This window comes from Dendrobates tinctorius, unplaced genomic scaffold, assembly GCF_039654945.1.
Source record: "Dendrobates tinctorius isolate UK_male_01 unplaced genomic scaffold, ASM3965494v1 ptg000015l, whole genome shotgun sequence".
NCBI classification, from domain to species: Eukaryota; Metazoa; Chordata; class Amphibia; order Anura; family Dendrobatidae; genus Dendrobates; species Dendrobates tinctorius.
Genome location: NW_027361683.1, coordinates 45,612,632 through 45,636,587, shown reverse-complemented (window position 1 = coordinate 45,636,587; position 23,956 = coordinate 45,612,632). Strand labels below are relative to the sequence as shown.

The 23,956-nt window shown below is 42.0% G+C and overlaps 1 protein-coding gene across 2 annotated transcripts in view; it reads right to left on the bottom strand.

Moving 5' to 3' along the window:
- Nucleotides 1–4,071: 4,071 nt before the first annotated feature.
- LOC141076922 (arf-GAP with SH3 domain, ANK repeat and PH domain-containing protein 3-like) overlaps nt 4,072–23,956 on the bottom strand; it is a 297,702-nt gene continuing 277,817 nt past the window's right edge. For both annotated transcript variants that reach the window (XM_073564144.1, XM_073564145.1), the window contains 3 exons: nt 6,382–6,568; nt 4,511–4,685; nt 4,072–4,431 (listed from right to left, as the gene is read on the bottom strand). In XM_073564144.1, the coding sequence (XP_073420245.1) occupies nt 4,341–4,431; nt 4,511–4,685; nt 6,382–6,568 (453 nt within the window). In that variant the 3' untranslated portion in view covers nt 4,072–4,340. The remainder of the gene's footprint in view (nt 4,432–4,510; nt 4,686–6,381; nt 6,569–23,956) is intronic.

The window sequence follows — 23,956 nt, the reverse complement described above, 5'->3', positions numbered from 1 at the left end:
CATGGCCGCTCGGCCATGTGCTAGTATAGTCTGTAATTTGTAGTAGTGTGTGTGATGATGGATGCTTGTGAACCGCTGACTGACTCATTATGAAACCCCTTCCCTCTGATACGCATGTTAGTAGGGTTTAGAATCTCGAGTCAGCGCCGAGTAGTGGCACTGCCTAGCGCCGCAATGCCTCCGGCTCCTATCATATATTAGCGCCAGTGTGCACCACGCTAAGTTAGGCACTACGGTACCGCACGTTCAGCGATATCAGTCAGAGCGGCGCCGTGCACCATTATTGCGCTTTCCAGACCAAAGCTTAGGCTGGTTAGTGGCGTCCGCCAGAGCTGCGCTGTAGTACTTTGTGCGGTATTTTTCTATCAGCTGCACCCTGTGTCTGTTAACAGGGCACAGCGTTCAGTAAGGGTCTCTCCCTGGAGTCGCAGTTGCGTCACCGAACGCTAGTGGGTCTAGAGGGACTCTAACACCGTGTCCTTGGGGCAGGCTCCTGGGACCAAGACACTAGCGTTCACTCTGCGGTATCGTGGCCCTGTGAAGCAACAGGGTCCGCCTCCTATTCACCAGGTGTAGGTAACCTGAGTGTGCTTGCTATACTGCCAGTTTCTGTCCGCCATTACCGGGCAGCAGTCTACCATCTCTGCACGGTGGACCCCGGGCTGCGAACGCACCTCATTACAATCTTTTATTATTTGGTGCGTTCCGCTAGCCCTAACATCAGATCAGCTGTCATGTGCGGGGAAAGATGCAGAATATGCATCAGAGCCCGCATCAAAGGAATGGATAAGACCTTTGATGTACCTATACGTCGAAGGTCGTGAGGGGTTAAGCAAACGGGGAGATGTAATTGTGTTGGGGTGCTGTGCTGGTTACACTGTTGGTGATTAAATCTAAATTCGAGGTACAGTTACCCGCATGGCTACCACAGCATTCTGCAACAATATGCCGTTCTATCTGGTTTGTACTTAGTGGGACTATCATCTGTGATGCAAAACAACAATGACACAAAGCACATCTCCTGGCTACATTTTTTACTCCCTGTTCCATATGTATTTCTTTGTGTTTTATTGTCTTCAGTCTAAACCTGCAATGAGTACATTCCAATAGGAACAAATAAAACCACTGCATGATCAAGTGTACATATATAAATACATACATATACAGTGCGCAAAATAAGTATTTGACACAGTGCCAATTTTGCAAGATTTCACGCCTACAAAGAATGGAGAAGTCTTTTTATTGCAGGTACACTTGAACCGTGAGAGACAGAATCTAAAAATAAAAAAACAGAAAATCACATTGTATGATTTTTAAATATTTAATTTGCATTTTATTGCATGGAATAAGTATTTGATCATCTACCAGCCAGTTAGAATTCTGGCTCTCACAGACCTGTTAGTTTTTCCTTTAAAAAGCCCTACTACTCTGCACTCATTTTCTGTACTAATGTCACCTGTTTGAACTTGTTACCTGTATAAAATACAATTGTCCACACACTTAATCACACTCCAACCTCTCCACCATGGTCAAGGCCAAAGAGCTGTCTAAGAACATCTGGGACAAATTTGTAAACCTGCATGAGGCTGGGATGGGCTACAGGAAAATAGGCAAGCAGCTTGGTGAGAAGGCAACAACTGTTGGTACAATTATTTCAAAATGAAAAGAAACACAAGTTGACTGTCAGTCTTCCTTGCTTTGGAGCTCTGTGCAAGATTTCGCCTCGTGACGTAAAGATGATTCTGAGAAAGGTCAGGAATCAGGCCAAAACTACATGGGAGGAACTGGTCAATGACCTGAAGAGAGCTGGGACCACACTCTCAAACATTACCATTAGTAACACAATAGGCCATCATGTATTAAATTACTGCGGGGCACGCAAGGTTCCTCTGCTCATGCCAGCACATGTCCAAGCCCATTTGAAGTTCACCAATGACCATCTGGATGATCCAGAGGAGGCATGGGTAAAGGTCATGTGAGACCAAAACTTTTTGGTATCAACTCCACTCGCCATATTTGGAGGAAGAAGAAGGTATTAGTACAACCCCAATAACACCGTCCCAACTGTGAAGCATGGTGGAGGAAGCAATATACTTTGGAGCTGCTTTTTATTGCAAAGGGGACAGGACAACTGCACCGTATTGAAGGAAGGATGGATGGGGTCATGTGTCATGTGATTTTGGCCAACAACCTCCTTCCCTCAGTAAGACCATTGAAGTTGGGTGGTGACTGGGTCTTCCAGCATGACAATGACCCAAAATACACAGCCAGGGCAACTAAAAAGTGGCTCTGTAAGAAGCATTTTAAGGTCCTAGAATGGCTTAGCCAGTCTCCATACCGGAACCCAATAGAAAATCTTTGGAGGGAGCTGAAACGCAATATTACCCAGCGATAGCCCCAAAACCTGAAATATCTGGAGAAGATCTGTATGGACAAGTGGGCCAAAATCCCTGCTGCAGTGTGTGCAAACTTGATGAAGAACTACAGGAAACATCTGATCTCTGTAATGGCAAACAAAGGTTTCTGCACCAAATATTAAGTTTTGCTTTTCTATTGTATCAAATACTTATTTCATGCAATAAAATGCAAAGTAATTATCTAAAGATCATAATTTGATTTTCTACATTTTTTTAAGATTCACTCTCTCACAGTTGAAGTGTACCTACTATAAAAATCACAGACCTTTCCATTCTTTGTAGGATGGAAAATTACAATATTGAGAAAATATTGGAAAATAGAGATGAACTTTTGTTAATGACCAAATACTTATTTTCCACCACAATTTGCAAAATAAATCTTGCCAAATTAGACAAGGTGATTTTCTCAATTTGTTTTCCCATTTTATCTCTCATAGTTGTGGTCTACCTATGATGTCAATTACAGGCTTCTCTCATCTTTTTAAGTGGGAGAACTTGCATAATTGGTGGCTGACGAAATACTCCCCCCCCCCACTGTATATATACTGCATATAGACAGATATCAGTGGTACTTTAAATCCACAGCAAAGATGAAATGTGAAAATGCAAGAATAAAAATAAAATCAAAACAGCCAGTATGCTATTTTGTAATCTTTTTAGTCTGTAGGAAACATCTTGTATGGATTAGGAGTGCATATACTCTCTTTATCCATTTGGGTGTCTTAAATTTTAATGTGCTTATTAACAAAGTGTGCCTTTTCCAACGTCTCAGAAATGGTTGAAGCATATAAATAAAGGATAATAATCATTTTCCCCAGGTATTCATATCTTAGGGGTACTTCATACTAAGCGAGATCGCTAGCGAGATTGCTGATGAGTCACCGATTTTGTGATGCCTCAGCGATCTCGCTGTGTGTGACACGTATCAGCGACCAGCCCCCCCGCCGGGTATCGCTGATCGTGCAGGAAGGTCCTGGGCCATTTTTTGATCGTTGGTCTCCCGCTGGCCAGCACACATCGCTGCGTGTGGCAGCGGGAGACCATCGATCAGTGAGCTCCCAGCGCTGTAAGCAGATGCTGGGAGCTGGTATCCAAGGTAAACAGTATGTAACTAAGCGCGCGCGTCGCTTAGTTACCTGCTGTGTACCCTGGATACCAGCGTGCTCGCGCTGGGAGCTGGTATCCAGGGTAAATAGCGGGTAACTAAGCGCCGCACAAGCTTAGTTACCCACTGTTTACCTTGGATACCAGCTCCCAGCGCGAGCACGCTGGTATCCAGGGTACACAGCGGGTAACTAAGTGACGCACGTGCTTAGTTACCCACGTTGTCGCTGGTCCTGATTGCTGGTGAGATCTGCCTGTTTGACAACTCACCAGCGATCATGTAGCGACACACCAGCGATCCTGACCAGGTCATATCATTGTCGGGATCGCTGGTGCGTCGCTTAGTGTAACGGGACCCTTATTCTCCACTCGATCATAGTGTTCTCTGTGTAGAATTATTCAGAGTAATATAGCTGTGATAAGCTGATATCTCCAAGATGAAGGCTATCCTAAGAAGCTGCAACTGAACTAAAAATATAATCATATAATGCAATAAAAGAAGCATGCAGGAGATATGAAAATGATAACTGAAAAAAATGCACATATCAGATGCTTTGAGATACTCACAATCTCTTAATCCAAATTTATTTTTATGAGTATCAAATATCTAATTTTGCCCATATTCTACAAGTGCATGAATGGGAAAGTCAGCTTGAAGAAAGTAGTTTCTTGTCAGATTTTATACCAAATAGATATAGAAATGTATAGGGGTGCTTTATGGAACCATATGTTGTGCATAATTGTGCTCATAAGGCCCATTTTGCATCTCCTCCCCAACCACATCCGTGCAATGTCCCAGATGCTGGAAGAAAATTATGTCTATGGTAATGGAGGTCTTGCTTGTGTAGAACTCTCCAAACTCTGAGAACATTTCACTCTTCGATAAGACTTGACTCCATCCGTGCTCAAACTAGAAACAAATAAGAGTGAAATCAAATATTAATAGAATCATCCTATAATTATAACAGTTTTGATGGTATCAGTCTTACCTATTATGCGTTTGGCTATGAGAATGTTCAGCTGTATATCGTGCAGGTTCAGATGACCTACGCTGCAATCCAACTTCTGAAACTCCTTCCCAATCCTCTCCAGCAGGAGAACAAGAGGAAACACTCAGAGGGCGGTCCGAAATGACAGGTGCGTGCATAGAAAAATCATGAACTTCTTCATAGGGTGAAAAATGACATGACCAACATCATGAGAAAATGGGAATATAGAACCAGTATGTAATAATTATGAAATTACATATAATGATTATACAAATTATTAGCATTTCCACTCTGTGTAATAATATTAAGTTAATGTGCAAGCCGTGCTTAATGCTTGTACTAGTAGGTGACCCTGAAAACAGCTGATCACTGTCTTGAGGAAGCAGAACATTTAAAGGGGATTTGTTTAAAAAGATAGTTTCATCACTGATAACACCATTGAGATTGATATTCAATCTGAGTGCCAGCAAACAGCTAATTTTACTGGGAGACTGCAATTTTTCTGAAAAAATGTGTCAAAATTCCTAGAAATTCTTTCCTGTATATACCCAATTTATGTGCTATATCACCCATTGCTCTTCGCTGCACTGTCTATGCTTGCCTTTTGCGGCCTTACTTCTGCTTGATTCCTCTTGTTCTTAAATTCAATCATATAACACTTTCACTAGTAAAAAACTGGAAATAGTTACAGATGTTAGACTTCCTTCTGATACAGGAATGATGTATATCTTTATACTGTGTTAGCCAGTAGATAGAAAAATATTCAGAATTGAGAGTCCTCAGTTGTTGATACCTTTTAATGGCTAACTGAAGAGATGGTAACAAATTGCAAGCTTTCGAGACTACTCAGGGTCTCTTCATTAGGCTAGACTAATACAAAATCTGAAGAATCACATATTTATGCAAAAAACAGCACAGAAATAACGCAATAGATAAGACAAGTGATATGAAGCAGAATTGTCATTATGGGAGAGGGAGAAACATAAATATTGGAGCAGTTCATTGATAAGGAGTCTGAATATTTTATTGCCCTCTGAATTGGGGCCTGGTTCTGTATTGTGTGATGCCTCCAGAAGATCTGAAGAGCAAATTCCTTAATTTATGTTAAAAGACATAAAACTATCTGACACATTCATTCTTGTCCTGAGGTTCTGTCAAAGGTTTTTATAAATGTATACTCCCAGACCCTCCTGTCTCTCTGAGACTTGAAGTTACCTTTTAATACAAGTAATTTAACGTCTATCATGCTATGACCGGGGATACAAAAATGTTTTGCCACAGGTACATCCATTGTTTTTTCTCTTATTGTGTGTCGATGAGAATTCATCCTTGTTCAGTTTTTGCCCGGTCTCCCCCACATACAGACCCCCAGTTGGACATTTAGTACAAATAATTAAGTACACCACATTAGATGTGATGCAGCTGAAAGTACCTGGGATCTTGTAGTCCTGATGTGAGTTGGGGATCTTTATCTTGTCAGATGTTGTATTAGTCTAGCCTAATGAAGAGACCTGCGTAGTCTTGAAAGCTTGCAATGTGTTACCATCTTTTCAGTTAGCCATTAAAAGGTATCAACCTCTGAGGACTCTCAATTCTAAATATTTTTCTAGACTTCCTTCTGATTATTTCAACAGGATTTATCGCCAATCTAATGGCTACAGTGAGGAAAAGTCTCCAAACAAACTGCATTAAAGTAGGTTGAACCCATTCATATCAGCAGGTTTTATATGGGGGCCTTCAACTTTCCATGAGAAAATGTCATGAGAGAGAAGGTTCAGAGAAAGTTTGGTTACAGTTATTTAAGTTTTAGGGGCATCTTCGAGTCCTAGTGTCTGCTACAAAATCTTATAATAATAATTAAAGGTACACACTACGATGTGTTTTGGCAGGTAGTGGTGGTGGCATCTCCTCACTCCAGGATCTAAGAGGGGGTTGTGGTTTGGAGGGAATAAGAAAGGTCTCATAAGTTTTGTTACTGATGTCCACTCCCATCAAAGTTTGTCTCTGGTATGATCTCACTGTTGAAGGCAAAACTGGATTCTGGGATATTGGGCTCAGCTACAAGAAAACAACAGAGATTAGATTACTTCACAATTACATACAAAAGAAACAAACAAACATTGCAGAAGGTGCTATTCCCATTTGACTAGACAGACTCGCTCTAATTTAAAGGTCACTTATTAGTACTACCACTGTCACAAAGACCGAATCATCCTCATACCACTGAATCCGAAAGGGCTCAGTTCTACGAATTCTAAAACCAGAGGTGCTACTGTGCCACCTTCTGATGGAACATCTCAGACTTGGCTTTAAAAGTAAACAATGGCATACATTTTAGCAAAATATACATATACAATTTTTTAAATACTGTGAAAACGTTCACCAAGGACAGTGTGATTGTTTTCTAGCGCTTTGAAAGCCTTGAACGATGCAATCATTAGCAGCAAACATTCATTTCCTTTATTGCACAGAAATACATAAAACACTAGCCACATACAACATGACATAGCTATCATTCAAGCTAACAATTATCATAAGTCTAAGGATGCTAGGATTTACGGAAATCTTTTCATTATTTTGTATTACTAACACAAGTCATTATCAGCAGACCATACAGTTTTTGTATGGCTTCCTCTCCAATAAAAAAAAGAATCACCTAACCATCATCCAAGCATGAAATGTGTGTGACGCCTCCTTACCCTACATACTTTAACATGTAACTTTGGGGAAATATGGACATGTTGAATTGAAAGAAACACTGCTACCCGCATCAAAAGTGGCCAGTTTTTGCAGTTATCTTATTCTTGTTGATTGCCTAACAAGTTTCTTGTTTAAAGGGAATCTGTCACCCCTTTTTTCGAATATGAGCTGCCGGCACCGACATCAGGGGTTTATCTACAGCATTCTGTAATGCTGTAGATAAGCCCCCGATGTAACCTGAAAGAGAGGAAAAAGGAGTTAGATTATACTTGCTCAGGGGCGGTCCGGTCTTGGTCAGATGGGTGTTGCGGTCCGGCGCCTCCCATATTCATACGATAAAGCCCTCTTCTTTCCTTCCTGTCGTGGCTCCGGAGCAGGCGCACTGCTCTGCCCTGTTGAGGGCAGAGCAGAATACTGCAGTGCGCAGGCGCCGGACCTCTCCCAGTGCCTGCGCACTGCAGAACTCTGCTCTGCCCTCAATAGGGCAGAGCAGTGCACTTGCGCAGGAGCCACGACAGGAAGGAAATAAAAGTACGACATCACATGAAGATGGGAGGCGCCAGACCGGACAGCGACACCCATCGGACCGGACAAAACGCCAGGGTGAGTATAATCTAACTCTTTTTTCTTCTCTTTCAGGTTACATTGGGGGCTTATCTACAGCATTACAGAATGCTGTAGATAAACCCCTGATGTCGGTGCCGGCAGCTCATATTCGAAAAAAGGGGTGACAGATTCCCTTTAAAAAGAAAAAAAATTACCATAAATTTGCCATATGGTTCCAGATATATGAGCCTTTTTATTTATTGCTATATTTTATTAAATTGGGGTATGCATTTAGGCTAGTCTGTATTTTTAGCCCCTCAGCAATGTTCCCTTGGTAAAAACCATAAACATTTGCACTAAACACAAAGACCTATCTGAAGCAGTAGAATTTAAACATAAACAAAAATGGAATAGCCAGGGGAGCGGGGGAACAAAATAAGAGCAAACATTGGCCAAATTTGACCTGCTGGTGACAGGTCCTCTTTAAAAGCCCAATCAATCTTTTTGTTCTCCCAAGAGAAAGGTTGCCTGGGCGGAGTGCATTTATATGAGACTGACTGGTGAGACAGTTGTCATCTGAATGAGTGTTTGACCAATGGCTTTTTAAAATGTTTGAATACTTGGAGACTAAATGTAACAAAGGCAAGAAAATGTATGTGAAGGATAAAGGTAAAAAATATAAAAGACTGTGTGAGCATATAACATTTAGTTTATTAAACTTTTTGCATTACAAAAGAGGCTAGGTACTTATAATAGCAACCAATTGGTTTACCAATCACATTTTTACCTTTCACATGTACAGCACACTTTAATCAATTGTGCCTTAAACATAACCTGGAAGCAACTGAAATTTATTTTGGGGGGGCACAGTACCACTTTCATTTTTGTAAGAAGAACTAAAGAGTTAAAACATATGGTTTCAAGTTCTCACCAACCCTGGACAATGGAGAAGAATGTCAGTGATAAAATAAAGCAGATAATACTGGGTATGGATATTTCCTTTTGTCGCTGGTATGGTTTACCATGGACCCTGCTACAGCAGAGATACCACCTGGTTTCCAATGTGGCTTTGCTGAAATGCAAATAATATTTAACTATTTATATGCCAAGCCGTGATATATGATGTTTTATGTGCGTACTGAATATCGCCAATGATTTTTTTGACGGATCCGCTATACAGATTTTTGTACGGATCCGTCAAAAACCGGATCTGTTCCATCCGCTGGCATCCGTTTTTGCCATCCGCTAAATCCGTTTTCTGACGGATCCGTTTTTCCACACCTCCAAAATGGGATGCTCCCAAATATGATTGGCTCTTGGAAAATGCTCCCAAATGTGATTGGATCCTGGAAACTAGGGAAAACTATATCTATGGTGTTGTAAAACAATATCTTTGAAAGGTTGTAGAGCTAGTGGCAGCGATGGAAGGAGTTATTGCGAGTATTAACAGCTTCTGTGTGGAATTTGATCTTCACTGCAGTTGGTTGGCAATTATTGCTCTCCAGAGGGAGAAAAGAAGACTGCAAATCCTGCGTTGGAGAAGGAAGAGACGACGGCAGTGGATTCATCCGATAAATGCACAGAGGTTTACCCTTGGCGTGTTTTCTACACTGTATCTTGTATTGAGGGATAACCCGGACAAGTTCTTCAACTATGTGCACATGAGACAGGACCTGTTCGAGATTTTGGTGGTGTGTTGGAGCGCAAATCCGGAGAAGGGATATCTACATGCGCTTTTCTATTTCACCGGCAGAACGTTTGATGGTGACCCTTCATTAAGTTATCTATTTTTAAAATGTTTCAGATTCTGCAGACTTTTATTGTTATGTTATGGCTTGTAGTTTGTATTAATTTTACTTTTTTCCCTTTTTTTACCAGATTCCTGGCAACTGGAGAATCCTTCACCTCCCTCCATTTCCAGTTCTGGCTTGGGATTTCAACAATATCTGGAATTGTCCAACAGACCTGACGGGCATTGTGGGATTGTCTACACGAGGAATACATCCCACAGCCAACACAGGAGAGGTGGCTGGAGATTGCGGACAACTTTGAACAAATCTGCCAGGTTTCCAAATTGCGTTGGTGCCGTGGATGGGAAGCATATTAGGATTGTGAAACCCATTGTATCTGGATCAGAATTTTTCAACTACAAGAAATTCTTTTCAATTGTACTTATGGCCATTGCAGACGCAAAATGCAAATTTATTGCCGCGGACATTGGTGCGTATGGTTATTCAAATGATTCCCAGGTCTTCAAGATATCCGCAATGGGCCGTCGTTTGTATGGAGACAATTTTGATTTCCCACCTCCAAGACCACTCCCTGGAACAACAGGCCCACCAATGCCATTTGTGTGTGTTGGTGACGACGCATTTCAGCTGTCCAAACATCTTCTCAAGCCATATGGTAGTTGTGGATTGACACACGGGAAAAAAATATTTAACTATCAATTGACCAGAGCGCGAAGAGTGGTGGAGTGCGCTTTTGGGATTTTAACTGCAAAATGGAGAGTGCTGTTGACGGCCATAAAAATGAAAACTGACACTGTGGATGAGGTGGTGAAGGCATGTGTCATCCTGCACAACTTTGTACTTTCAAAGGAACCTGTTTCCATGGAAGAAAATATTTGTGAAACAACCTTAAGGGATTATCAGCAGCCAACTGTTCGGAGTACTGTGTCAGTGTCAAGAATGAGGGACACATTTGCGGATTATTTTCTGTCACCAGAAGGAAGAGTCGACTGGCAAGATGACAAGGTATACATTTTTTTTTTTAGTTTTACCAAGGTTCCTTTTTTGGATAAGAAAAACTTTAGTAATTTTTCTTTTTTAGTTTTGATACCTTTACACAAATTGTGGGTAATAACAGTGTTGTGTTTTATTACCTGTACACCACCAGTGTAATTTACCAAGTGTTGTGTTTTTTGTACCTTTACACCACCAGTGTACTTTGAAATGTTACCATGTGTTGTGTATTCGTATCTGTACACCACCGGTGTACTTTCAACCTTTTACTAAGAACTTAAGAAAAAAAGGAAAATACACAATAAAATTCTTTTGAAACAGAAACATGTTTATTTTGCAATTTTTTTTCAAAATTATAGACTGTTTTATTAATTTTGAGAAAACTGTTAATTTTTATTTTTGAGAAAACTGTTTTAATTTTTTTTTTATAAAATTACATATATAACATTTTTTGAGAAGATTACAGATGCCGATATTGTTGGCTGGAGATATCATAGGAGGGGTTAACAGGGTTGACCACATCGAGGGGGGGGTGGAGGACTGGAAAGGGAGTTGGTGAGGATCAGAAGTGGAAAGGGGGTTGAAAACATGAGGTTGGGACGGGAGTTGATGGACAGAGGAGGTTTGTGGGAACATTGAAGGTGTGTATGGGGGTGGGTATGGTGAGGGCATTGGGGTATAATGCAACGGGGAAGGAAGGTACTGGGAAGAATGGAATGGGGAACTAGAGAAAGGAGAGGGAGTGGTAGGAGGATGAATGGTGGTAGGATGATGGATGGATGGTGGTGGAAGGATGGATGGTGGAAGGATGGACGGGAGAAGGATGGATAGAGGGAGGATGGACAGAGGGAGGATGTGATGGAATAGGTGCATGGGTAGAATGGGATGCTTCGGAGAGTACAGCCCCTAGAGCATTGTGACAGGCTTGCATCACATGCATCTGCTGGTGAGTACTTAAACCTTCTATTTGCCGGACAACTGACTGAAAAAAAAATATGTCTCGGCATCTGGTTTGACTCTGCATTCATCCGTTCCATGTAGCTTCTGAGTTCCATGATACTTTGATTTATCATGTTCAACCCAGAAGCTAACTGTTGTCCATAAATGTGGAAACCATTCTGGATGGAAGAGTTCAGACTCACAGTCAGACAAGGTCATCCTTTCCTGACATCTCAGACGCTGCCGGCCAGAACCAAAAGTTGGTCGAGATGTTGCGGCAGTGTCAGAGGGGTGGGGTAAAGGGTACTGTAAGTTGTCACCAGCAGCTTCATGTGATGAAGTCTGCCCTGCTGCTCCAGTGCTGGTGGAGGGGATAGAGGGACGAGACAAGAGAGAAGGTAGAGAGGGGTCGGATACCTCGATGTGGTCACTGGTGGCGGTCTCCGAAGGGATCCCTCCAGAGGGAGGCAACTCAGAAGCAGGCTCCCGAGTGCTGCAGACGGTGCTAAAAAAAGTGAAAAAAATATATATTAATATATTTATATTTCATTTAACATTGCTGAAAAAAAAAATTGGTTAAACATGTAAACATTTGTACTACAGAAATGGTGTGTGGAATATTTACCTTCTGCTCACCATCGTTGACCGGAGGAACGACAGGGCTCTGTAATGTTTATAAGGGGTGCTCCTGCGTCCTCCCGATCCACTCGGGGCCTGCATCTCCTTGTTGAAGTCCCTCTTGAAGCAATCCCTGAGTGACTGCCACCGTATGATAAGCCTGCCACCTGTGAAGGAAAAAAAAAAAGTGGTTAGTATTCAACACTTCACATGCTGTAATATAAGTTACTGAAATTGGAAAACTTACGCACAAAATCCCTGGCCCTCACATCGAGCTCCTCCCAGTTCTCTACAACCTCCGAACACACCTCATCCCATAGCCGTCGGGTGGTTGGTTGGTCGGCATGTAAGCGGTTTGCCATGTTCCACAGCGGCTCCCGTGGTTGCACAACCTCAATGAGGAGGTCAACATCAATCAGAAGAGGCTATTCCACTTGTCTGTGGGGAGCACACTGTGAAACCTGTGAAGAAAAAAAATAAACAAAAAAAAATGATTACATTCAAACACATGAGGTTCATTAATCAATCACCTAAATATATGTTTACTTACCGCTCGCCGACCACCAGATGCAGTACCTCGACGATTCTGGGATGTCCTGGGAGTCACTCTAGTGCGGGCACTGGATTCTGAAGACTGTAAAAAAAAAAAAAATTTTAGGGTCGTATGGATGCGTAGTTATTGTGTGTGCTGTATTGTGTTGGGTGTAGCATTATGTATGTATGAGTTTTTGTATCTGCTAAACTTACACTCTGCGCGCCCCCTCTTTGCATTTCTCCACCCTGCATGTCTCATCCTGGAAGCTCCTCAGGTTCAGCTTCCTGTGAAAACATAATACATGCATATAGGGTTGAAAAAAAAAAAAAAAATTTTACCTCAGTTCGCTGATTATGTGAGGGGGAGCTCTCAGAAGACGACATTGCTGCGGCCTGGCTTGCAGGTCGGCTGCAGTGTGGCTGTCAGGTCCTTCCTGATCGGATCTGAAAGTATAAAAACACTTGTAAAGCTACTATACAAAGGATCAGAAAAAGCTTTCAGGCCAATATACTTACAGGGAAAGTAGAACTGGTTGCCTATCTGCTGCGGTCTGGCTGGCTGCTCTCTGGTGCGGCCTGGCTGGTGGGTCTCTGCTGCGGCCTGGCTGGCGGTGCTTCCTGATCGGATCTGCAAGTATAAAGACACTTGTAAAGCTACTATACAAAGGATCAGAATAAGCTTTCAGGCCAATATACTTACAGGGAAAATAGAACTGGTTGCCTATCTGCTGCGGTCTGGCTGGCGGCTCTCTGCTGCACCCTAGTGGGTACTTCCTGAACTAATCTGCAAGTATAAAGAGAATTTTAATAACATAGAAAAATAAAAATCTTCATTGGTATTAATGTGTGTAATTCCCTGAAACTCTCACTGAGAGTATACCAAAGTGTTTGCATGTGTGTAAATTCCCTATCACTCTCACTGAGAGTATAACCACACTGTGATTGCATGTGTGTAATTCCCTGAAACTCACTGAGAGTATACCCAAGTGTTTGCATGTGTGTAAATTCCCTAACACTCTCACTGAGAGTATACCCAAGTATTTGCATGTGTGCAATTCCCTGAAACTCACTGAGAGTATACCCAAGTGTTTGCATGTGTAAATTCCAATCTCTCACATGAGAGTATAACCACACTTGTTTACCAAAAACCAACACTTAATGTACCTTTTTTGCACGTATACCCATACTTAATGTTACCTGGTTTTAAAATAATACTATGGACAGTTTTTATTAATTTTTTTTTCACAAGTAGGAGCTACTCTGCTCTTTATTTTAAATACAACAATAGATGAAAAATAAAAAAAATCCAGAAAACATACTACAGTCACACCACATACAACACCAGTTTCACCACATACAATACACAACACAATCACAGCACAATTGCAAATATGGAAATAAAATTACAGTACTATGAAAATAAAATTCAGTACACATGCAACAGAAAAACAATTAAAGTATGAAAAAGAAGGCATAATAAAAATACACACACACAGACATGCAACACTGGGAGGCCACGAACATACATGCAGGAAGGCAGACCACACACACACACAAACACGCAGGCCACACACACACACACAGGCCACATACACACAGGCAGACAAGCCACAGACACACAGACATGCCCCACACAAATAATTTAATACTCACACAATTGCAGGCTTTCGTAGCAGGCCTCTCCGTCCTGGCTTGGTGCTGGGCAGCTGCTGTCAGGCCTCTTGCTCCAGGAGTCTTGCAGCTGGGGGTCTTGCTGCTGGGCAGCTTATGGCAGGTTTTATGGCTGGCTATCAGGCTCTGTCTCTCCTCAGCTGGGGTCTTGCTACTGAGCAGGTTTTATGGCAGGTTTTATGGCTGGCTATCAGGCTCTGTCTCTCCTCAGCTGGGGGTCTTGCTGCTGGGCAGGTGCTGTCTGGCTAGCTCTGTGTCTTTTCAGTCTGGCTGGTGCCGGATGTCTGGGCCCAATGATTAATTAGCCCACCTTATATAGCTTTTGGACTGTCTGGAAAAGTATCCTTTTTTCTGAGCATGCTCAGTGCGATTTAGCGGATTCCGCCGGTGGATTCCGCAAAATAGCTGTTCCCGGCGGATCCGCCGCCCATAGGCGCCCATTCTAACGCATGGCGGACGATGGCGGATCCGCCGTCTCCCGCCATTTTGACAGTGCCAAAAAACGTTGCAAAGTCCGTTCACCTCAGACAGAATCCGCCAGGAATCTGGCGGATCCACCGAATAGCGAACGTAACGGACGGCCACCCGCCACTAATGTATCTCTATGGGAAAAAATGGCGGATCCACCACAAGAAAAGCGGATCCGCCATTCTTCTTTGGCAAACTGCTCCGGGTCCCTGATATTAGAAGGGTGCCTTCTCCAAACTGCCATTTTAAGATCTCTCCACAGGTGTTCTATGGGATTCAGGTCTGGACTCATTGCTGGCCACCTTAGAAGTCTCCAGTGCTTTCTCTCAAACCGTTTTCTAGTGCTTTTAGAAATGTGTTTTGGGTCATTGTCCTGCTGGAAGACCCATGACCTCTGAGGGAGACCCAGCTTTCTCACACTGGGCCCTACATTATGCTGCAAAATTTGTTGGTAGTCTTCAGACTTCATAATGCCATGCACACGGTCAAGCAGTCCAGTGCCAGAGGCAGCAAAGCAACCCCAAAACATCAGGGAACCTCCGCCATGTTTGACTGTAGGGACCATGTTTTTTTCTTTGAATGCCTCTTTTTTTCTCCTGTAAACTCCATGTTGATGCCTTTGCTCAAAAAGCTCTACTTTTGTCTCATCTGACCAGAGAACATTCTTCCAAAACGTTTTAGGCTTTTTCAGGTAAGTTTTGGCAAACTCCAGCCTGGCTTTTTTATGTCTCGGGGTAAGAAGTGGGGTCTTCCTGGGTCTCCTACCATACAGTCCCTTTTCATTCAGACGCCGACGGATAGTACCGGTTGACACTGTTGTACCCTCGGACTGCAGGGCAGCTTGAACTTGTTTGGATGTTAGTCAAGGTTCTTTATCCAACATCCGCACAATCTGGCGTTGAAATCTCTTGTCAATTTTTCTTTTCCGTCCACATCTAGGGAGGTTAGCCACAGTGCTATGGGCTTTAAACTTCTTGATGACACTACGCACGGTAGACACAGGAACATTCAGGTCTTTGGAGATGGACTTGTAGCCTTGAGATTGCTCATGCTTCCTCACAATGTGGTTTCTCAAGTCCTCAGACAGTTCTTTGGTCTTCTTTCTTTTCTCCATGCTCAATGTGGTACACACAAGGACACAGGACAGAGGTTGAGTCAACTTTAATCCATGTCAACTGGCTGCAAGTGTGATATAGTTATTGCCAACACCTGTTAGGTGCCACAGGTAAGTTACAGGTGCTGTTAATTACACAAATTAGAGAAGCATCACATGATTTTTCGAACAGTGCCAATACTTTTGTCCACCCTCTTTTTATGTTTGGTGTGGAATTATATCCAATTTGGCTTTAGGACAATTCTTTTTGTGTTTTTTTATTTAAGACAAATTAAATGAAGATAATAATACCAAAGAATTTGTGTTTGCAATCATTTTCAGGAAGAAACTGAGTATTATCTGACAGAATTGCAGGGGTGTCAATACTTTTGGCCACAACTGTACATACTACATACATACTTCATATATACTACATTCATACAGCATACATACTACATATATACTACATTCATACAACATACATACATACTACATACATACTACATATATACAACATTCATACAACATACTGTACATACATACTACATACATACTTCATATATACTACATTCATACAGCATACATACATACTACATATATACTACATTCATACAATATACATACTACATATATCCAACATTCATACAACATGCATACTACATACATACTTCATATATACTACATTCATACAGCATACATACATACTACATACATACTACATATATACTACATTCATACAACATACATACATACTACATACATACTTCATACAGTGGGGAAAAAAAGTATTTAGTCAGTCAGCAATAGTGCAAGTTCCACCACTTAAAAAGATGAGAGGCGTCTGTAATTTACATCATAGGTAGACCTCAACTATGGGAGACAAACTGAGAAAAAAAAATCCAGAAAATCACATTGTCTGTTTTGTTTTCATTTTATTTGCATATTATGGTGGAAAATAAGTATTTGGTCAGAAACAAGCAATCAAGATTTCTGGCTCTCACAGACCTGTAACTTCTTCTTTAAGAGTCTCCTCTTTCCTCCACTCATTACCTGTAGTAATGGCACCTGTTTAAACTTGTTATCAGTATAAAAAGACACCTGTGCACACCCTCAAACAGTCTGACTCCAAACTCCACTATGGTGAAGACCAAAGAGCTGTCAAAGGACACCAGAAACAAAATTGTAGCCCTGCACCAGGCTGGGAAGACTGAATCTGCAATAGCCAACCAGCTTGGAGTGAAGAAATCAACTGTGGGAGCAATAATTAGAAAATGGAAGACATACAAGACACTGATAATCTCCCTCGATCTGGTGCTCCACGCAAAATCCCACCCCGTGGGGTCAGAATGATCACAAGAACGGTGAGCAAAAATCCCAGAACCACACGGGGGAAATATGAATGAACTGCAGAGAGCTGGGACCAATGTAACAAGGCCTACCATAAGTAACACACTACGCCACCATTGACTCAGATCCTGCAGTGCCAGACGTGTCCCACTGCTTAAGCCTGTACATGTCCGGGCCCGTCTGAAGTTTGCTAGAGAGCATTTGGATGATCCAGAGGAGTTTTGGGAGAATGTCCTATGGTCTGATGAAACCAAACTGGAACTGTTTGGTAGAAACACAACTTGTCGTGTTTGGAGGAAAAAGAATACTGAGTTGCATCCATCAAACACCATACCTACTGTAAAGCATGGTGGTGGAAACATCATGCTTTTGGGCTTTTTCTCTGCAAAGGGGCCTGGACGACTGATCCGGGTACATGAAAGAATGAATGGGGGCATGTATCGTGAGATTTTGAGTGCAAACCTCCTTCCATCAGCAAGGGCATTGAAGATGAAACGTGGCTGGGTCTTTCAACATGACAATGATCCAAAGCACACCGCCAGGGCAACGAAGGAGTGGCTTCGTAAGAAGCATTTCAAGGTCCTGGAGTGGCCTAGCCAGTCTCCAGATCTCAACCCTATAGAAAACCTTTGGAGGGAGTTGAAAGTCCGTGTTGCCAAGCGAAAAGCCAAAAACATCACTGCTCTAGAGGAGATCTGCATGGAGGAATGGGCCAACATACCAACAACAGTGTGTGGCAACCTTGTGAAGACTTACAGAAAACGTTTGACCTCTGTCATTGCCAACAAAGGATATATCACAAAGTATTGAGATGAAATTTTGTTTCTGACCAAATACTTATTTTCCACCATAATATGCAAATAAAATGAAAACAAAACAGACAATGTGATTTTCTGGATTTTTTTTTCTCAGTTTGTCTCCCATAGTTGAGGTCTACCTATGATGTAAATTACAGATGCCTCTCATGCATACAACATACATACTTCATATATACTACATTCATACAGCATACATACTACATATATACAACATTCATACAACATACATACTACATACTTCATATATACTACATTCATACAGCATACATACATACATACTACATACATACTTCATATATACTACATTCATACAGCATACATACATACTACATACATACTTCATATATACTACATTCATACAACATACATACTTCATATATTCTACATTCATACAAACTACATATATACTACATTCATACAGCATACATACATACTACATAATACATACATACTACATATATACAAATTTCATACAACATACATACTACATACTACATACATACTACATTCATACAACAAACAAACATACATACATACTACATACATACAAGGCATTAAAAGTGTTATAAAGATAATTAAAGTGCACTGGGCATCTCATCCTCAAAGTTTTTGAGGGCATGGACAGTACAAATAAGAAGCAGAGAAAAGGAATTACTTCCATAATTTCCTCAAAACGGTGCTCTTGTGTACTGCAGTGATGTTCCTGGGCAGAAGGAAAAATACTACATTGAATTCAATGTGAGAGATTGGAGACTATTTATTAATTCATCCAAAAAAAAGTCTGAAAACTGTTCTACTGCACAATGGCAACAAGTATACTTTAGTGCCTGTAGATACAGGAAAAATATATATCTTTGTACCATAAAAGGTATCAACCACTGAGGGCTCTAAATTCTAAATATTCTTTAGTGCCTCTAAGAAAACCAAGAGCTGACAAGCCAGAAGGAATCACCAGCAACTGAATAGGGCGTTGGCTGTCTTAAATCCAATCTGAGAATCCTGAGATCCAATCGTCATCCTCATTCTCAGGTGGCAGATCTCCACTGATCAAACCAGCCGCACCACCTCCAGTCACCACCAGAGGGAGTCCAGAAGGGGAACTCACAACTGGTGAGAATGAACTCACAACAGAGTACCCTAGAATCTCTGGTATGGCTGGTGATTCTGTTATGAATGTGTCACCGAGGCTAAAAAAAGCAAAACAAGCTAAGTCACAGAAAACCAGAGAGGTTGGTAACTATGCAGATTGCAGATCCCTGATCCTACCACACAACTAGCAGCAGCCGTGGAGCGTTCCTAGACGCTTCGTCACAGCCAGAGGACTAAATAAGCCTGAAGCATGAAAAGGGGAAAACTAACTGCCCCAGAGCAGACCCCAAAGGAATAGATAGCCCCCACACATGTATTGACGGTGAAACAAGATGAAGGCACAAACACAGGCAGGAAAATAGGCTGAGCAAATGATGGGGCCCAAACTAACTAGAAAGGAAAGGAAAGACACTGTCTGCAACCTGCAAAAAACCCTACAAAAATAATGTCCAACACTTCTGATAGCAAAATTAATCCTGAAGTCACTAGACTTCTCCCACTATATCAGCACTCTGAAATATTCTTAGACAGAGCAAAAAGAGACCAAACTAGTAAGGGACAAAAAGCAAATTGGCAAAATACTGATACTGATACTAATCAAGTGTGAACATTAGCAGAAAAACTTAGCTTTAGATGACTGGAACAGAGCTGAAAACCAAGAGCTGACAAGCCAGAAGGAATCACCAGCAACTGAATAGGGCGTTGGCTGTCTTAAATCCAATCTGAGACTCCTGAGGTCCAATCATCATCCTCATTCTCAGGTGGCAGATCTCCACCAATCAAATCAGCCTCACTACCTCCTGTTACCACCAGAGGGAGTCTGGAAGGAGAACTCACAACTGGAGAACCAGAGAATGAACTCACAACAGGGAACGTTAGGAGCGTTAGGGACACTGACTCAGGGGAATGCAGGAGGTCTCCACGTCCCCTTTCCCTATCGCAGGGCCCACCGTTGTAACTGTTTCTCTACCCCTTGTCTTGTTGTTTTAGTTACCGGCCTGCGAGCCGTGTCACACAGGACAGCATCACGTGCCACGTCCTGTTGTTTTAGTTACCGGCCTGCGAGCCGTGTCACACAGGACGGCTCCACATGACAATACCCATATAACACGTAATGCTTTTCCCATAACAACCCATTAAATGATACTATACTGCATACAGATGCTGTACATCCATGAGCAACTCAGCTGGACAAATTACAAATTGACGGTGCATGAAAATGTGTGTGAAGGTTTCTCTACTGTACTAATGTATAAGGTTTGTGCCTGTCCATTGGTGAAAAGCATGACTGTGATATTTATGGTGGCAGAGAAGTGAGAATATCAGCCTGATCAGTAGAAAACCTGGGATCTTAGTGAACCATGTTTCTGTGCAATTTCACTATTCTTTTACTGGCTTTGACGGGATGATGTGGGATATTAGGGGGAGTAGTCCGGTGGCTCTGGCTGATGGGATGATGTGGGATATTAGGGGGAGTAGTCCGGTAGCTCTGGCTGACGGGATGATATTATAACGAATGTGGCTATGCGGAGTGGGCAGGGATCTACACTCAGCTATACAGTTGTGGCCAAAAGTATTGACACCCCTGCAATTCTGTCAGATAATACTCAGATTCTTCCTGAAAATGATTGCAAACACAAATTCTTTGTTATTATCTTCATTTAATTTTTCTTAAATGAAAAAACACAAAATGAATTGTCCTAAAGCCAAATTGGATATAATTTCACACCAAACATAAAAAAGAGGGTGGACAAAAGTATTGGCACTGTTCAAAAAATCATGTGATGCTTCTCTAATTTGTGTAATTAACAGCACCTGTAACTTACCTGTGGCACCTAACAGGTGTTGGCAATAACTATATCACACTTGCAGCCAGTTGACATGGATTAAAGTTGACTCAACCTCTGTCCTGTGTCCTTGTGTGTACCACATTGAGCATGGAGAAAAGAAAGAAGACCAAAGAACTGTCTAATGACTTGAGAAACCAAATTGTAGAAAGCATGAGCAATCTCAAGGCTACAAGTCCATCTCCAAAGACCTGAATGTTCCTGTGTCTACCGTGCGCAGTATCATCAAGAAGTTTAAAGCCCATGGCACTGTGGCTAACCTCCCTAGATGTGGACGGAAAAGAAAAATTGACAAGAGATTTCAACACAAGATTGTGCGGATGTTGGATAAAGAACCTCGACTAAGATCCAAACAAGTTCAAGCTGCCCTGCAGTCCGAGGGTACAACAGTGTCAACCCATACTATCCGTCGGCGTCTGAATAAAAAAGGGACTGTATGGTAGGAGACCCAGGAAGACCCCACTTCTTACCTCGAGACATAAAAAAGCCATGCTGGAGTTTGCCAAAACTTACCTGAAAAAGCCTAAAACGTTTTGGAAGAATGTTCTCTGGTCAGATGAAACAAAAGTAGAGCTTTTTGGGCAAAGGCATCAACATAGAGTTTTCAGGAGAAAAAAAGAGGCATTCAAAGAAAAAAACATGGTCCCTACAGTCAAACATGGCGGAGGTTCCCTGATGTTTTGGGGTTGCTTTGCTGCCTCTGGCACTGGACTGCTTGACCGTGTGCATGGCATTATGAAGTCTGAAGGCTACCAACAAATTTTGCAGCATAATGTAGGACCCAGTGTGGGAAAGCTGGGTCTCCCTCAGAGGTCATGGGTCTTCCAGCAGGACAATGACCCAAAACACACTTTAAAAAGCACTAGAAAATGGTTTGAGAGAAAGCACTGGAGACCTGAATCCCATAGAACACCTGTGGAGAGATCTAAAAATGGCAGTTTGGAGAAGGCACCCTTCAAATATCAGGGACCTGGAGCAGTTTGCCTAAGAAGAATGGTCTAAAATTCCAGCAGAGCATTGTAAGAAACTCATTGATGGTTACCGGAAGTGGTTGGTCGCAGTTATTTTGGCTAAAGGTTGTGCAACCAAGTATTAGGCTGAGGGTGTCAATACTTTTGTCTGGCCCATTTTTGGAGTTTTGTGTGAAATGATCAATGTTTTGCTTTTTGATTCATTCTCTTTTGTGTTTTTTCATTTAAGACAAATTAAATGAAGATAATAATACCAAAGAATTTGTGATTGCAATCATTTTCAGGAAGAAACTGAGTATTATCTGACACAATTGCAGGGGTGTCAATACTTTTGGCCACAACTGTATATATATAGATAAAATCATTATGATTTGTTATAACTAACCGTAGTTAGTTACTATGCCCGGGTAGCGCCGGGCTCTTCAGCTAGTTATATAATATTGTTTGATAATCATTTTCGCTTTAACCCCTTACATACAATGGACGTAATATTCCGTCCATGTGACCCTGAACCTAATTTCCAAGGACGGAATATTACGTCATAGCGATCAGCGGCGCCCACGTGGTGAGCGCCGCTGATCGCGGCCGGGTGTCAGCTGATTATCACAGCTGACACCCGGCACAATGTGTCAGGGGCAGTCACAGACCGCCCCCGACACGTTAGCCCCTTGCACACCGCGATCAAACACGATCGCGGTGTACCGGGGGTTAAAGGGAAGCATCAGCAGGGAGGGGGCTCCCTCCGTGCTTCCGTGAGCCCCCCACAGCAGCGCAATGTGCAGCGCTGCTGCGGGGGGCTCTTTCCCTGCAGGCCCCCAAATCCAAGATGGCAACGGGGACCTTCGGGGGCCTGTAGGGAGCCGGCTTCCTCAGTGCCTGCAAAGCGCAGGCATGAGGACAGCCTGTGCAGTGCCTGTGACAGATTGCTGATCTGTCACAGTGATCTGTGATGTGACAGATCAGCGATCGGTCACAGGACAGTGATGTCCCACCTGGGACAATGTAATAAAGTTAAAAAAAAAAAGGGTAAAAATAATTTTAAAAAAATCGCTAAATAAATTAAAAAAAAAATAAATTCCCAAATAAATTCATTTTTTGGAAATAAAAAAACAAAAACAATAAAAGTACACATATTTGGTATCGCCGCGTCCGTAACGACCGCCCTATAAAACTGTCCCATTACTTAACCCCTTTAGCGAACCCCTTAAAAAATAAAAATACAAAACGAAGCAAAAAATAATGATTTATTATCATACCGCCGAACAAAAAGTGCAATAACGCGAGATCAAAAAGATGCATATAAATATCCATGGTACCGCTGAAAACGTCATCTTGTCCTGCAAAAAACGAGCCACCATACAGCATCATCAGCAAAAAAATAAAACAGTTATAGCTCGCAGAATAAAGCGATGCAAAAATAATTATATTTTATATAAAATTGCTTTCATTGCATAAAACCGACAAAACATAAAAAAACCGACCTAAATGAGGTATCGCTGTAACCGTACTGACCCGAAGAATAAAGCCGCTTTATCAATTTTACCGCACGTGGAACGGTGTAAACGCACCCCCCAAAAGAAATTCATGAAACGATGGTTTTTGTTCATTCTGCGTCCCAAAAATCAGAATAAAAAGTGATCAAATGATGTCACGTGTCCGAAAATGGTACCAATAAAAACGTCAACTCGTCCCGCAAAAAATAAGACCTCACATGACTCGGTGGGTCAAAATATGGAAAAATTATAGCTCTCAAAATGTGGTGATGCAAAAACTATTTTTACAATAAAAAGCGTCTTTTAGCGTGTGACAGCTGCCAAACATAAATACCCGCCATAAATAGTAAATCAAACCCCCCGTTATCACCCCCTTAGTAAGGGAAAAATAATAAAATAAAAAAAATGTATTTGTTTCCATTTTCCCATTAGGGCTAGGGTTAGGGCTAGGGCTAGGGCTAGGGCTAGGGTAAGGGCTAGGGTTAGGGCTGAGATTAGGGTTAGGGGTGTGTTGGGGTTAGGGTTGGAGTTAGAATTGGGGGTTTCCACTGTTTGGGCACATCAGGTG